This window comes from Ammospiza nelsoni, chromosome 1, assembly GCF_027579445.1.
Source record: "Ammospiza nelsoni isolate bAmmNel1 chromosome 1, bAmmNel1.pri, whole genome shotgun sequence".
In the NCBI taxonomy this organism is placed as follows: Eukaryota; Metazoa; Chordata; class Aves; order Passeriformes; family Passerellidae; genus Ammospiza; species Ammospiza nelsoni.
In genome coordinates, this window is record NC_080633.1 from 871,354 (window position 1) to 888,011 (window position 16,658).

Consider the following 16,658-nt stretch of genomic DNA (forward strand, 5'->3'; position numbering starts at 1 on the left):
GGGCTGCAGAGGCTGCATTAGCACCAAACTGCAGATTCAGCTTTTATTCTTAAGTGTCTGGTGCAGCTTAATCCTTGACTGAGGCAGATTTTGCTCTCTGAGCCAGGGTCACAGCACATGAACCATCCCAGATGTCACCGCACTCCACTCTGGAGAAAATGTCCTCAGAGCTCATGGAAAAGGCCTCCCCTGCTCGAATTGAACTGAAAGAAATGTATTTTTATACCCAGAGCCTGCAAGTTCCACTACGCCCCCTGAATTGAACCTGCTGTGAGAAATGCTACAATCCACACATTTATCTGCTTGTATTTAAGCCTGGGATTTAAGGCACTGCTATATTTAAAAACAATGACTAAGGAACTGTAAGTTATATGAATCTTTCCTGACAGCCTCTAATTAACCAGAATAGTTCCACCCACAACCTTCACTTCTCAAAGAGCCTCAACAATTTTTCTCTGCTTTAAAATATTCCGAGGTGTCTTGCTGTGGGAAACGGGCTCTCAGCTCACGGCTCGTGCTCTCCCTCCTCCCTGATGTAGGACTAATGTTTGCAAGCACTTGCTCACTCTGAAAGTACTGACTGTGCTCCCCAATCTGGCAGGCCCTGAGTTCCTCTAATCCCGTGTAATTACTGTTATTTCTTCATTGCTCACTCAATCCAAACCAAGATATTTTTTTAACAGGAAATCGCAATCCACCAGAGATCCCTTAAAGCACTTCCCTAGGAGTGAGGGCAGCCCTGTAAAGCTCTCTGAAACCACCTAGGAGCTTTTTATTTGATTTTTTTTTTTTAAAGCAAATATCTACCCTTTCTAACAGAGGAGAAAACCCCCTTTGATTTTGGGGCTGGTACTTCAGAACCTGGGATCATGGGAGGGATTTGCATCACAGGGAAGAAAAGCCTGACTCCATGTCAGTGCACAGCCACTAACAGCCTCCACTGCTGCTGCCTTATTAAATAATATTTTCTAATGCAGGAAATGAACCACAGTCAATACCTGGGATGCTCAGAAGCAGGAGAATGCCTAGCTATGAAAAATCTCCAAAGTCAGCCAGTATTTAATCTCTCAGGACATTAATGGAGGTAATGCAGAGTTCATACACTGAGAGCTTCCCAACAGCCTCCTCCTGCCCAGGGCATGCTGCTCCCAGAGCCCTGCCCAGCTCCAGTGGCCTTTATCTTCTACCCAGTCCCTTTCTTTTAATTTCTATTTATGAATATTCTGCCTCTGAAGCTGTGCCATGATGGTTGTGCAAGGCCAGGAATGGCCACTGGCTGTGTCCAGCAGCTCTCCCAGCAGAGCTTTGCTCCCTCTTGTTCCTTTAGATTCCCAGAAACCTTAAATTCTCTGAAGAATTAAAAGGCAAAGTGGTCAGTGAAGATGAGCCAGAAAGGGTGGAAGGATGTTGGGCAGATTTAGAGAGAAGACTGACGTAAGGGAGGGTCTCACTGGAGCAGAGCTGGGATGGAAAGGAGAATCAGACACCCTCAAAGGAGCTCCACCACTGCTTTTACCCTCAGCTCAACATGGAGGAACATTTCCTGCTCTTCAAGTACCAAATCTGGGGTTTCCCTCTCCTCTGGGCTCTCCAGCACCCTTCATGCCAGGCAGGAGGAGTGACACCATTACAGGATCCTGCAAATCAGGCCTTGGTCCAGCTCTGCACGTGGAGCTTCCCCACTGCCTGAGGGTCCCAGTCCCTCCCAGAGGGGAGAGAGCCTGCTCTTGAGGAAGAAGGCTCTGGTTTGCCTGCTCACAAGGAAGAAGGGTCTGGTTTGCCTGTTCACAAGGAGGAAGGCTCTGTTTTGCCTGTTCACAAGGAGGAAGGCTCTATTTTGCCTGTTCACAAGGAGGAAGGCTCTGGTTTGCCTGTTCACAAGGAGGAAGGCTCTGGTTTGCCTGCTCACAAGGAGGAAGGCTCTATTTTGCCTGTTCACAAGGAGGAAGGTTCTGTTTTGCCAGTTCACATCCTTTTAGCCCCATTAAACCCTGTCCCTGCTTGCTAGAGCTGACAGGATCAGCCCGGGATGCTGAGCACGCCCAGCCCAGTCCCAGCCCCAGCCCCAACCACCCCTGCAGGCACTCAGACCTCCTGGGATGCTTCCAGTGATCCCTTGCCAAGGGCAGCCATCCCAAGGGATGCTGAGCCCTCGCTGGGCTGCTCCAGGTGGAGCTGGGCTGTGCCAGTCCCCGGAGCAGGCGGAGATCACTACATCCCACGTCAGCCCTGGTACCCAATCTGCAGCCTCCCAGCCTCAGCAGATGAATCAGCCTAGTGCTTCTATTTTTGCTTCACTCCCGAAGCTATTACTTATCCCTGCTAATGCTCTGGGGTTTTTTTTTTTGCTTTAATCTAACACAATCGTTTCTGTGCAGCCTCTTGCGCTGGTTTCTAAGGCAACGTCACTTTCCAGGATGATGAGCTCCTCGGTGCCAGCACGGTTGGTGTGGTCTCTAATTAAGAGTTATTAGCAAGAACAGCAATCAGAGCAGGCAGAGCCACGAGGACACGCTCTGTGTGCCCAGGAACATGGGATTTACACACCCTGCCCCCTGTGCTGACACACACACGGGCTGTGGAACCAGCCCTGCCCAACTCATGCTTCACTTCTTCCCACAGGCTGCAAGGAAGCAGGCTGAAGGATAAAACTGGAATATTTAGGATTCTGACCACCAGAACCTTGTACTATAAGGTTAACATTGCAAAGGTGTGGAGTTGTACAAACCTTAAACACAGCCTCATGTTTTATAGGATGGGTCATTTACAGATCAAATCCTGCTTTAGAATTTACATCAAAAACCAGAGATCAGCCAAAATCAGCAATCAAACACACTCAGAGTGTTTCCAACTCAATATTTGCTTATTGTGGGGATATTTCATAGAGCAGAGGCAACACAAAGTTCACCAAATGATGCACAAGCCACAGACTGGCAACATCAGCCAGGGAAAGAGGTTTGGAATTCAGACTTCCCAGAAAGTTACACAGCACCATAAGGAAATGTGGTCAGCAGCCTCAGCCTGGCAGACTCTGCAGCCAGAAGTGGATTTGTTTCACTCCCAGCTTTTCTTGGAAATCCAAGTGTCAAGGATGAGCAGGAATATAAAATAAAGGAAGAAGATCAACCTCAGGAAGGCTGGCCCAGGACCAGCTCCAGGGCAGAGCTGGGCACGGCTGCATCAGCTGGAGAGGAACCAGAACTGGGGCAGCAGGGGGCAAAGCAGCTGGGGAAAACCAGGGGCATCTGCACTGGGGTCAGCTGCTCTGGGCAACCTCGACAGAACACAGAGCTGAGGGCTGGGGCAGCACAGGGAGGGGGATTTAGGTGGGATACTGGGAAGGAATTTCTGCCTGGGAGGTGGGGAGGGTGCCCAGAGCAGCTGGGGCTGCCCCTGCATCCCTGGCAGTGCCCAGGCCAGGCTGGACATTGGAGCTTGGAGCAGCCTGGGACAGTGGGACATGTCCCTGCCATGGCAGGGGTGGCACTGGGTGAGGTCGGAGGTTCCTTCCAACCCAGCCATTCAGGGATTCTGTGATCCTGTGGGATCAGAGGCCCCTGAGCACCCAGCACTGCAGAGCTGCACCTCTGGAAAAGCATCCTGTAAGCTCAGCTCAGCTCAGCTCAGCTCAGCTCAGCTCAGTTTTTAGCCAGGGACAGAAGCAACACCTCCCCAAAGCCTTCTGTTCAAGCTGAAGCAAACTCCCAGCAGGGCCAGGGCAGGAGAGCAGCCCAGGGCCAAGGTCCCCTCCCAAAGCTCTGTGACACTGCCAGACCTGCCTGGTGACACCGTGTGGGGCTCAGCTCCCTCCCACACCCCCTGGGATAATTAACTGGCCTTTAATTAATGCACAGCCTGCAATATGGTGACTGTGAGCACTTCCAAAGCATTATCAGAGCACCTCTGTTATTACCTGCACACAACTGCTGATGATCTCAGGATGCCTGGCTGCACTTGCACATCCTCAGCCCCTGCCCTGATTAACTCAGTGTTAATCAGCTGATGAATTCCTGTCAGACAAACCCAATTACACTTTGGGGTCCCACAGGAGAACTCCAAACATGGCATTACTGAAAGGTTACTGTGCAAACGCTAGGCCCACTTAAAATAATGGAAACCAGGCAGGGAAAGAAAATACTTCCAGCAAGAGCTTCACTGTGGCTGCAAAAGCAAAGCAAATCCTGTCATTAGACAGGGATGGGCATTTCTTGCTTTTAAATGGATTTGATTTGCACACAAGCTGTTGAGAAATGTGCCCTGCATGCCACAGGGTGACTGTGGCAATGGGCACACGACAGCCTGGCACGGGCTGGGGACAGGAGGCAGCCCCAGGGATGGGGATGGATGGGGGAAAGAGGGATCCAGGCATGAGATGAGCACTCCAGCAGCCCCCACTGGGGCAGGAATGCAGGAGCAGACTGTCAGCACCACAGGGTGGTTGTGCAACGAGCACTCGGCTGCAGAGCTGGCCCTGGGCTGAACAGCTTATGCAAATCAAAATCCATAAGAGGATACAGCCCCCAAACGCTGAAACAAATTAATTTCTTTTTCTAAAATCGACTATTCTTCAAGGACAGATTGAAAAAAAAAATCTTCTGCAATTCTCCCTTTGACACAGAGCTTGAGGAGCAGAGGGAAGGGGGATGTGAGCAGCAGATCAGAATCTGAATCAGAATCTGAATCAGAATCCAACAGCCCAACCCTGGCCCAGTGAAAACTTTCCATCATTCCCCCTTAACCATTCCCCAGCACCTCCTTGGAAATACAGAATTTAGGATCCTGACTGTCACCTCTAATTCCCAATTTGAGTTTTAATTCACACAAGAGGCACCACAAAGGTTCAGTCACATTGTAAAGACTGATAATGCCTGTGGTGTTTCTGTTATCAGCTGCCTCCTGATATAAAATAATTTTCCATGAGGCTCTGGGGTAGTTTTTCCAATGGCAACAATAACAATGAGAAGCTGAAATAAACCCAAAAGAGGGATAAGGGATTAAATTTAAGAATTGCACAATCAGCCTTATAGCCAATGTTCCTTAAGCTGCACAGTCAAAAATAGAAAAAAAATAAAATTACACAAGTGTGCAAGGCCTAATTTACAGGAGATGGATCCGACTCCCATCAGAGAGAGGGATCTGCAGCATCACAGTTGCCATGACTCCCGAGGGAGCTGCACCACAGCCCTGGCACTGATTTTAGCAGCACAGACAGGAGCTGATGTTTTCAGGGAAGCATCCTGTTATCCTGGAACACACAGTGTAGGACATGGGAGCCTGGCTAAAGAGATTTCATCACTGAACTTCAGCAGGGGGTCCTCCAAAATGCCTTAAAATGGGAGCAAATCACTGCCTGCCCACCAGGGGAAAGAAACAAAGATGGAGAGGGACTGGGGACAAGGATGGAGGGACAGGACACAGGGAATGGCTCCCAGTGCCAGAGGGCAGGGATGGATGGGAGATTGGGAATTCCTGGCTGGGATGGAATTCCCAGAGCAGCTGTGGCTGCCCCTGGATCCCTGGCAGTGCCCAAGGCCAGGCTGGAGCACCCTGGGACAGTGGGAGGTGTCCCTGCCATGGCAGGGCTGGCACTGAAGCTTTAAGGTCCCTCCCAACCCAGAGCATTCCAGGATCCTGTGGGGATCTCAGGTGTGCAGCAGGAGCCTCCCAGGCCTGCCTGGCAGTCCCAGGTGAGGAGCTGGCCATGGTGGCCACAGCTAAAGGCACAAACCCCCTGAGCATGCCACTGTTACAGAACAGGAGCACAAACAGGCCCATGGAGGGGACACAACCCCTGTGACACCTGGACTGCCACAGAGCTCTCCCGGGTCCCTGCAGCCCTGCCAGGGGATGCTGCCACCAGCAGCCCTGGAATGGTTACAAAGGTGTGGATGTGGCACAGGGGAATGTGGGTCAGTGGTGCCCTGGCAGCGCTGGGGTTAAAGGCTGAGCTTCCCCAGCCTGAACAATTCCCTGATCTGAGCCATGAACAAGCACAGGCACTGGCCAGGGATGCCCTCCCCTCGCCGAGTGCTGGGCTCAGCTCGGTGCCTCTGGGGTGTGAATCCCCTCTGCAGGCACCCCCACACCCCTCGTGCCAGCTGAGGGACCCAGCCAGGCCCTGGGGTGTTTGCAGCTCTGAACAGCTGCTCCAGGGGGGGCCAGCACGGATGGAAATGGAGACAAAAGCCTCGGCCATGGATCCGATCTGCGGGCAGGAGTGCCCATCTCTGAACTCCTGGAGGTGGCACTCAGTGCTCTGGGCTGGGGACAGGGCTGCCATTGGGCACAGCACTCCAACCTCAATGATCCTGGGGCTCTGGGATGGCAAAGCACCCTCAGCTGCTGCGGGAACACAGCTCAGGAGCGCCCAAACAAGCTCAGCCTGGAACCATGGAAGCTCCTGAGCTGGGAGGGACCCACAGGGATCACTGATCCAACTCCTGCTCTGCACAGACACCCCAAAATCCCACCCTGAGCATCCCTGAGGGTGCTGGACAAACACTCCTGGAGCTCTGGCATGGTTGGGAATGTGCCCATGCCCTGGGGAGGCTGAGGGAATTCAGTGCTGGGCACTCTGAGCTCCTCCTAAAACCCCAACAAACCAAGTGCTGACTCTACAAAGTGCTGAAAGGAGGAAAGCAATGCAAGGTTATCAAAGCCCTGAGTAAACTGACATCAGGACAAATTCCAGGTGCAAACTTTGTGCCAACTTACTCACAGGCTGCAGTGCTACTCTGAGCCAGGACTCCTCCACTGTTACCTGTGCAAGATACTCAGGAGGAGCTTTTCCTTCAGAAACTCCTGGCAGACAATGGAAAGGCTTGGAAGAAATGTTGGTTTTGTAAAAGGTGCTGCCTTCAGCTTTCTCTTTGTTTTGTTGCATCATGCACCAAAGAGCATCACTCACTTCTGCAGGCACAAGTTCATGCAGAGAACACCACTTCCACTAAAATAGAACTACTTCAGGTTATGCAACACTCATTAAAATTACAAAACCTCTCAAAAACCTGAGCAGCATGTTAAGGCACTCTGGAGCTCGGGGTCTGGTGAGTTAGTGGCTGCATCATGCAAACTGGCAGCAAGGAACTCTGCAGAACAGCAGCAAACTTCCATGCCTGATGACAAGGCACAAATGGAGAGCACCTGAGGGCAGGGATAAACTCCCTGGCCTGAATCAGCAGAGTGGGGTTCACAGAGATGCCAACTCCTTCTGAGGAAGCTTCAGAATGAGCACAAGTACAAGAATATTGGTAATCTCATCTCTAGCCGTATTTCAAAATTTCTAAGAACTGGATTCAGTTCTGTGGGATCAATTCCAGCTCATTTCCTATGAGCACAGGGAGCTTGTTCCCTGGAGAACAGCCAGGGTGCCCAGCCCTGGATGCTGACCAGCCCATCCAAAGTCTCCTAAGAGGGAAAAAGTCCCAAAATTTACATCAGTCCCACCATTGTTTTGTTAGAGCTGCTTTGGAAACGATTTTGGCTTAGAAGGAAACACATTTTGTGGATGAGGAGGCTCAAGGAGGCTCAAGCCAAACCAACTGCAGGAGGAGAAGGGGATGCAGTTGGTGTGAGGTGGGATAGAGCCAGACCCTGCCAACAGCAGGGACGCAGAACATTCCCTGCCCTGGCATCCTCCATCCCTGAGCAGGTCAGGGACACTGCCACACCAAACCCTGCACACACACCAGCTGTAACTCAGCCCCACGGCTGCCCCAAGGCAGAGCCTGGCACTCCCAGCGTGTGCCAGCTGTGCCCGTGGGCATGAGCACTGTGAGCCAGGCAAGCAGCCCCAGCACCCTGAGAGCAGCCAGCACCCCTCATGCCACGCTGGATGCCCGCTGGGGCTCGTGCCAGGGCAGGCAGGCAGCCCTGGGCACACACACACCTCTGTCCATGCGCCGGGGCACGGCTCTGCCCGCCAGGGCTGGCACCAGGGCTGGCACCCCCCGCGCCTTCGTGGGTCTCATGTAGCCCTTGAGCTGCTCTGCTGCCTTCACTCTCTCCTTCTTTGCCTCTTTCACCACTTTCTGCCCTCCTTCTTCTGGCTCTTTAGCTGGGGCTCCAGATTCCTTCTCTTTAGTTACTTCTTGAGATTCCTTCTCTTGGGTTGTGTCCTGAGATTCTTTTTCTTTGGCTGCGTCTTGAGTTTCTTTTTCTTTAGTTACTTCTTGAGATTCCTTTTCTTTAGTTGTGTCCTGAGATTCCTTTTGTTTACTTACTTCTGGAGATTCCTTTTCTTTAGTTACTTCTTGAGATTCCTTTTCTTTAGTTGTGTCCTGAGATTCCTTCTCTTTAGTTACTTCTTGAGATTCTTTTACTTCAGTTGTGTCCTGAGATTCCTTTTCTTTAGTTCTGTCCTGAGATTCCTTTTGTTTAGCTGTGTCCTGAGATTCCTTTTCCTTAGTTGTATCTTGAGTTTCTCTTTCTTTATTTGTGTCCTGAGACTCCTTTTCTTTGGTTTTGGCTGGAGAATCCTTTTCCTGGGTTTTCTCTTGAGGTTTATCCCCCTCAGACTTTGACACTGGAGCGTCCTTCAGGAGAACCTCCTCAGCATGAGGAGCATCCTTCAGGAGAGCAGGGCCCTCCTCTGCAGGCTGACAGGGACCTTTTTTGTTCTCTTTGGGCTGGTTTTGGGTGGTTTGGGCAGCTGGCCCAGCAGCCTCAGGCTCAGTGCCCTGGTGCTGGGGTGAGCTGTGCTCATTCCTCCTGTCCCTGCCCTGCTCAGCCCCTCCGGCCTTCCTGTCCTTGCCAGCTCCTGGCACACCCACAGGTGTCCCTGCAGGGGCTGGGGACATCCCTGAGCTGCCAGGTGTCCCTGCAGGGGCTGGGGACATCCCTGCTCCCTTCTCTGCACAGGACAGGGCGGCCTCTGGTCCTCCTGTCCCCTCAGCAGCTCCAGAGGCTGCTCTGTGTTTTGGATCTGCTGCCCCATGAGGAAGCTCTGAGGGAGCCTTGGCAGTGCTGTGCTTTGTGTCAGTGGGGTTTACTTCTTTGTCATCCACCTTTGTGTCAGTGGGTTTTATTTCTTTATCACCCACCTTGGTATCAGTGGGTTTTATTTCTTTATCACCCACCTTTGTGTCAGTGGGTTTTATTTCTTTATCACCCACCTTTTTATCAGTGGGTTTTATTCCTTTATCACCCACCTTTGTATCAGTGGGTTTTATTTCTTTGTCACCCACCTTTGCCAAGGGACAAAGGTGACTTTTGCCCTCGGGCTGGCCACCCTGGGACCCAGCCTCTCTGCTCTTCCCGCCTTTCTGGGAAATCTCTTTTCCAGGTTCTTTGGGCTGCTCATGAGATCTCTGGCTCTGCATCTCCTTCTTAGCACCAGCTCCAGGCTCTTTGCTGCTTTTCTCTGCTTCCAGAGGAGGAGGAGGAGGAGGAAGAAGGCCCCCAGTCCCTGCAGCCCCCTCTCCCTGCTTTGGGAGGGCACAGGGAGCATCGCCCCCATCCCCAGGGCCACGTGCTGGGCTCTGAGACACGGATTTGAAGTCCCTTCCTTTATTATTCCCAACTCTTTGAGGCCCAGTGGGAAAGTTTTTAATGTTTCTGTTTTCATCTACAAGATCTGTCTCCCCCACCCCACACTCCAGCCCAGCTCCCACTGCAGGCTGTGCCTCACTCCTGTCTGGTTCTGCCTCCAGAAGAACAGGCTGCCTGGAGGCATTTTTAGCCTTTTTACTGCTTCCATCATAGCCCCTCTTTTTAGATCTCTCAGCAACTGGGGCCAGGCTGGGATCTGACACTGCTGGATGCTCTGGAATAGGATTTTTATTCCTGCTGCGAGGACTGGCACCTCCTGCCTCAGGTTTGTCCCTGATCTCCAGGCCAGCAGGAGGGAACATCCCTGCTCCTGCTTTATGCTCCAGCAGAAGGGGCTGCTGTGGGTCAGGCTCCCCCTTTCTGTGCTTCTCCTCCCCACCTGTGTGTGACTTCCCTGGCTCCAGGGGCAAAGCAGGGGCTTGTGCCTTGGCACGGTCAGGCAGGTGACCCAGCAGCACCTCTGGACTCCTGGAATTCTCTTTGGCCTCCTCAGACTGAGTTTGTTGAACATGTCCCACTGCAGGGAAGACACCTGGCTGCAGCTCAGGACTGTGCTCAGCCTTTTTGCCTTTCCCATCTCTGCTTTTACCCTTGGGCTCGTCCATGCCCAGTTCCCTGGTGGGACTGTGCATCCCTGCCTTGTGCCCTGGGGATTTATCTGCTTCCTTCCCTTTATTCACAGGCCAAGTTCCCTTAGTTTCCAAGTTTCCTTTCCCTATTTCTGGCTCTGAAGTCTCTGTTTTATGGCTTGAAAGATTTGGCTGCTCACAGAAGCTCCCAGTGCCACCCTGCATTCTGGGCTTCCCCAGCTCCTCCTCCAGCCTCTCTCTGTGCAGACCAGCCCCCTTCTCCTCAGCCAGGCTCATTTCCTTCCTGCCTGCAGCCACCTGCTCCTGCCTGCCTTCCCCCCCAGCCCCCAGGGCAGCTGCCTGCCCCGAGGGGCTTTTCTCAGCCTGTTTCCTTCTCCCATCACTGCTCCTCTTCCTGGCTTTCTCTGCCAGCACTGGCACATCCGAGCTGAGCCCGGCAGCTCCGGCCTCTCTGCCTTTCCCAGCCCAGCCCACCTGCTCTGTGGGGCTGCTGGTGGCAGCCAGAGCAGGGTTTTTGGCTCCCTCTCTGCTCTTCTCCAGCAGCAAAGCTTGGTCTAAAGCTCCCAAATCAGCTGTTTCACCTTGCCCAACATTTTCTTTCGGTTTCTCCAGTCCCAGCTCAATCGGCCTTTGCATTTTAGCTGCAGCATTTTCCTGCAAGCCCCCAGCAGGGACACAGCCCTGCTCTCTGCCCTTATCACTGCCCTCCTTCACCTTATCAGCTCTCTCAGAAAAACCCCCTGAGTCCATCTTATTCTCAAGGAAAGGCTGCTGGGAAAAGCTCCTTTCCCCCTTTTTGCTCCTTCCGTCGCTGCCTCTTTTTTTGGGCTTGTCTGCAGGGCAGGCCTGTGCAGCACTGCCTGAGGGGTGTCCTCTGGCAGGAACAGCCTGGCCATTCTCAGGATAAACTGTTTCCTTGCCAGCCTCATCTGTCCTCGCTCCATCGGTGGATTTGCCTCCTTCCTCTGAGAGCATCACCTGCTCTGAGCAGCTTTTCATCCTTCTGCCTCTCCCCTCACTGCGCTTTTTCTTTGGCCTGTCTGTGCTGTGTGCCAGGCTGGGCTCTGTCCCAGCCTGCTGCTCACAACCAGGGACCCCTTTGCCCTGCTTTGGATCTGCTGCCACCCCCCTGCCCCCTGCCTCGCCAGGGCTGGGAGGTTTGGGGACACCCTGGGCCCTGCCCTGCCCAGCTGGAACTTCCCCAGGTTCTGGTGGAACAGGAACAGGAGCTCCAGGAGCGTCTGTGGGGCTCCTCAGCGCTCCCTCTGACCCTCTTCCCTTTTCTGCAGCTGCCTTGGGGTCTGCAGGGAGCTTGTCCAGGGCTGCAGCCTCCAGGTGAGGCTGTTGGAGGGGATCCCTTTCAAGCCCTTTGCTTTTTTCCCACTTTTTCTTGGCTGCTGTTTCCAGGGAAGGCTGGACAGAGTCACTGGGTGCTTCCTGCCCTGGAGATGGGGATTTGGGCTCCTTGTTTTTATGGGACAGTTCCAAAGGTTCAGTCAGTAAGGGAGCCCCTGCTGTGCTCAGATTGACCTTCAGCTCAGCACCTTTTGGCTCCTTGTCCTCTCTCCTCTCATTTTTCCTGGGGAGGTCTCTCTCTGTGGCCTTGCTGGGTCCCTTGGCTGCAGCAGATTCCTGCAGCTCAGTGTGACCCATCCCTGTGTTCTGTCCCTGGGATCCCAGCCCCCAGCTGGCAGCTCTGCCTCCCTGTGGCTCCATCTCCTCCCTGGGGCTGCCGGCCAGCTCGCTGGCTTTGGGGCCCTGCTGTCCTGGGGCTGGCACAGGGGAGCTGTGTTTCTCCTCCAGGATAGGACTCCCAGGTGTTGTTTTAGCATCCTGCGGCACATCCAGAGCTCTGCCTCCAGGGGCTGTTCCAGGACACACGGCTGGGTTCTGCCACTCCATCCCACAGGGAGCACTCCTGGCACCTCTGCAGGTTCCATTCTCTTCCCAGAACTCCATCCCTCTTGGCAGCTGGTTCCTCCTTTGTTTTGGTTTCTTTTTCTTTTTCTTCACCATGGCACCTTCCAAATCCCAGTTTTCCTGGGGGGGATCTCTGCAGGTCTCCACAGGCTCCGTGGGGACACTGGTGGCCTTTTTGTGAGGAGCCCTAGAGCGAGGGGATGCTCCAGCACCACAGCCAAGCTCCACTGTGGAACAGGGGTCTGCTCTGGGCTCAGGACTCTTCTGCTGTGGGACACCTACAGGATGCTCCTCTGGCACATCTGTGAGAGGCACTGGGGCAGGTTTTGCTCTGCCAAACCCACGGTCCCTGGATTTGGGAGCTTGCCTGACTTGTGCAGTGGGAAGACCTGGAATACAGGAAGCCTGCTCAAACATCAAGGCCACTATTTGCTTGATAAAAGAAATAATAAATATATTCTCTGTGTGGCTGCAGCTCTCTCAGACAGGCCCTACAGGCAGGATTTCCCACTGGAACCACACCAGAGCCACCTCAGGAGGGCTGGGGTAGGTATTTACCCCAACACCTGTGTGATCTACCCCAAATCCATCCACCAGTGCTATTTAAACACAAGTCTGACACAGGCTCTTACCCCACCAAAAAGTACCAGTTCTTGCAAGGACATGCCATTGCTTTTTAAAAATGCATTAAGGATCCATTTTGTCTCAGCAAGACAAGATCAGAGAGAGCCTTTTTATATCTCTAGCTGGCATCTTTCCAGAGTGGGAAAACAGAAGTTTAGTGGGAAGATGGGAAGAGAAGATGGGGGCAAGAGAGCCAAGTTTCCCCAGCAGCCAGGGAGGAAGCAGGGGGAGGCAGAGCCTCTGTGCCAGGGTCACCTCTGTGTCCCTGGGGATCCCTCAGGGTGAGGAGAGCAGCAGCTGTTTGTCACTCAGCCCTGGCCCACAAATCCTCCTCCACACAAGGTGTGAGCAGCACCAGCCCCTCTGCAGGCTGGGTCAGTGGAGCAGGAGAAAATCACATCTTCCTTTGGCAATTGCACAGCTCACTTGGGAAGGAGATCCTCCCTGGAATATCCTCGTGACAATTACCAGTCCTTTTCAACAGCAAAATAAAAGCCAGTGCTGATGGCAGAGATGGGAGCTCTGCCCTGCCCCAGCACAGCTGTGAGCCAGTCCCAGTGATAAAGCACTCAGAGCACAGGGATTTGGGCTTTTAGTCTGAGTGGGAGGGGAAGAGCCTTGGAGAGGGCAGGGATCCGAGGGGAAGGGTGAGCCCAGCACCAGGAGCCCTGAGAGCCACACAAAGACATTCCTGCTGCCCAGGTGGCCCCACAGCCAGCAGCAGAAGTGAACAGTTCCCAGAGGAGGTTTCCACGAGGAAATGGAATTATTTCCTATGTTATCATTTCTGTCCTACCTGTGGGCTCCTGCAGGGCTTTCCCTTCCTGAGGTTCTGCGTGTTGGACGTGGTTGTGCTCAGCCTCCTCCTTCTGTGTCTCACCATTCTCAGCAGGAGCAGATTTTTCTGGAAGGTCTTTATTGTCTGGTGCTCCTTTTGCTTCAGCTGGAACATCAAAGACAGGAACAGAAAGCTTCAGGTCTCAGGAGTACAGGCAGCCTGCAGCTACACCCCAGCCCTTGCAAAGGGGTTAATTTTGTGTTTTACAGGAATGAGGTTTATGAGACATGGCTGGTTCATCCCCTCACAATCCCATTTCAGCAGCACTTTTATATTTGGCATATGCCAAGGTGGGGGGAGAACAGAAGGAGGGGCTGTTTCAGGGCTTTAAGCACAGGGTGAGGGTTTGTTTGGGTTTTTTCCTCTTTGCAATCAGCCCATTCAGACTATCACAGCTCCCCACTGGGAATTCAAATCCAGAATGAACTCCATTATCAGCCTGGAGTCCCTGGCTAATGCTGATCATCTTGTATTCATCTATACCTTCCAATACATCCACACAGCCACCACAACATTCCTCACTCTGCATAATTACAGCCAGTTTTCATTTGTAAGGCATAATTACAAGGGAGAGCAGTTCTCCCTGTAATTAATTTTATTTAAATTTTGCCCAGAAAGGGAAACGATGACAGGCACTGGTACAAGAGCCGTGCAGGGGAAGGAAAGGACAAGTGCTGTGACTGAGCCCTGTGTCAGCAGGCACTGAAACCTGCTGGGGCTGCACCCTGGAGCTGTGCCCTGCTGCTGCATTTCCCACCTGCTGCCTCCGGGGGCTGCTTGCTTTTGCCGGGAATCTCCTCCTCCCCGGGGCTCGGGGGAGGTTTCCTGTCCTTCACCTCCTCTGAGTGATCCACACAAACTTCTGGGGTTTTGCATTCCGCCTCCACCTTTGCTGCTGCTTCTGTAAATCGAATGTGAAGAGTAAAAATTCCTGGGTTTAAATATAGATCAGATTAAATTAGATAAAATTCACTCCCTTGCCTCATTTTTTATCCTCTGTAAGGAACTGAAGGGTTTCCTCACTTTCAAAACCTGGTTTTTAGGATCTTTCTACCTTCCTGCATTGTCTTGCATTTCCTCTTTCATTCCCACCTGGGCCTCTCAGTCTCTACATCCCAGTGGGTGTTTTTGTTAAAACTTCTCTCTTGAAATTTATCTTCATCATTAAACTAAGGAGTATTAGAAGGTAAGAAAAAATATCTCACTCCAACTCCATCCACAACCAATCCACATATGCTGCCTCTGCCCAGGACTATTTGCTGCATTTTAGTAATATAAATATTCAATAAGTACAATTTTGGAGAGCAGTTTTCTCTCCAGAGGGATGGTGTCCCTGGAGAAACCCACACAGCACAGCAAACCTGCACATGGAGAACCAAACACACCCTTCCCAGCATTCAACACCTACAGTCATCCCAAGGAAAGGTCCCAGAATTATCAACAAAGCCTTTTAGGCTCTTCAGAAATTGTTTTCAAGAACCTCTGTTTGTCAGCTCTGTGTCCTACAGGACCTGGGAGATTCCAGGGAGAGCTGAGGGCAGTGGTGACACACAGCAAGCACCAGCAGGGATGAGCCAGCACCTCTCCATGGCTGTCCTCAGACCACTCAGCACTGCTAAGAACTCAATGACAATTTAAAAATCACTAAAAACCTCTGGTTTCATGTTTCATAAGTGAAGAATCACCGTGATGCATTTTCTGTGTCTGCTGAGAGCAGAGCTGAGCTCTCCTCAAGGTGCTTCACCCAAAGCCAACCAAGGCTGGGCTCCCTGCCCTCAGGTGTGTTCCAGCCTGAACTGTCTGTGACTGTGACTCTGGGGTTTGGGCACACTCACCTGCAGGAGCCTTGTCCTGCTGAAGGGCAGCCTCAGATGTCAGCAGCTCCCCAGACACAGCAATGCTGGGCTGAGCTGCCACGTTCCCACCATCCACAGCAGGGACAGACTTGGCTGGAGATGCAGGAGCAAACCCAGAATCCAGGCCATGGTGATGGTTGACTTCTGCTGCTGGGGCAAACTCAGAGACCACAACGTGCTGAGCTTTGTTATCTGCTGCTGCAGCAAATCCCAAATCCAAGGTATGGTGAGGTTCTGTGTCTGCTGACGGGGCAAACCCCAAATCCATGGTCTGGTGGGACTCCACATCTGCTGCTGGAGCAAATCCCAAATCCATTTTCTGGTGAGATTCCACACCTGCTTCTGGGGAAAATCCCAATTCCATGTTCTGGTGAGATTCCACACCTGCTGCTGGAGCAAATCCCAAATCCATGTTCTGGTGAGATTCCACACCTGCTGCTGGAGCAAACCCCAAATCCATGTTCTGATGGGACTCCACATCTGCTGCTGGGGCAAATCCAAAATCCATGGCCTGGTGGGACTCCATACCTGCTGCTGGGGCAAATCCCAAATCCATGGCTTGGTGGGACTCCACACCTGCTGCTGGGGCAAACCCCAAATCCACCCCATGGTGGGATCCAGCTGCCGGGGCGAAGCCGAGCTCTGTCCCCGGGGTGGACACGTCATTGACACCTCTGGCAGGGCTGGCTTCAGGTGCAGGAGTAAAGCCCCCATCTGTGGCCTGGAGAGGGCTGCCTGCTGCTGCTGCAGGACTCTGGGGAGGTTTGGCGTCTCCAGCAGGCCCAGCCCCAGCTTTCTCTGCAGGATGGGACACGGCGTCGGTGGTGGGAACAGAGGCTGCACCTGGCAGGGACACAGGAACCACAGGTCAGGGAGAATCCATGGAAACTCCTGAGCTGCTGCTTTGTGCCTGGGGAACAGCCAGGGCTCCCTCCCTGTGTCCCCTCCTGCCTTTCAGCACCACCAGCAGCTCACCCAGGCGCTCCATCCTTACCCCCTGCTGCAGCCCCCGTGCCCTGTGTGCACCCCTGGCTGCAGAGGGGCTCCCATCTGCTCCAGCAGCAGGGACTGCCTCTGTGCCAAAGCTGCCTGATGCCAAACAGCTGGCAGGGGGCCAGGGCTGCTGGATGCTCTGCCAGGAGCACATTCCAGCAGAGCCCAGCATGGCTGGAGCTGCAAGGCACCTTCGAGATGTCCCAGTTCCAGTCCCGCTCCCTTCTCCTGGCAGGGACACCTCCCACCATGCCAGGTTGCTCCATCCTGGCCTGGGACACTTCCAGC

The 16,658-nt window shown here is 53.1% G+C and overlaps 1 protein-coding gene across 7 annotated transcripts in view; it reads right to left on the bottom strand.

Annotated features, from left to right (window-relative positions):
- Positions 1 to 16,658, bottom strand: part of MAP4 (microtubule associated protein 4) — a 152,711-nt gene that overhangs the window by 38,083 nt on the left and 97,970 nt on the right. For 5 of the 7 annotated variants that reach the window (XM_059489636.1, XM_059489724.1, XM_059489551.1 and 2 more), the window contains 4 exons: positions 15,357 to 16,220; positions 14,279 to 14,422; positions 13,480 to 13,626; positions 7,889 to 12,448 (listed from right to left, as the gene is read on the bottom strand). In XM_059489636.1, the coding sequence (XP_059345619.1) occupies positions 7,889 to 12,448; positions 13,480 to 13,626; positions 14,279 to 14,422; positions 15,357 to 16,220 (5,715 nt within the window). The remainder of the gene's footprint in view (positions 1 to 7,888; positions 12,449 to 13,479; positions 13,627 to 14,278; positions 14,423 to 15,356; positions 16,221 to 16,658) is intronic. The other 2 variants (XM_059489470.1, XM_059489802.1) reach the window with 2 other exon arrangements.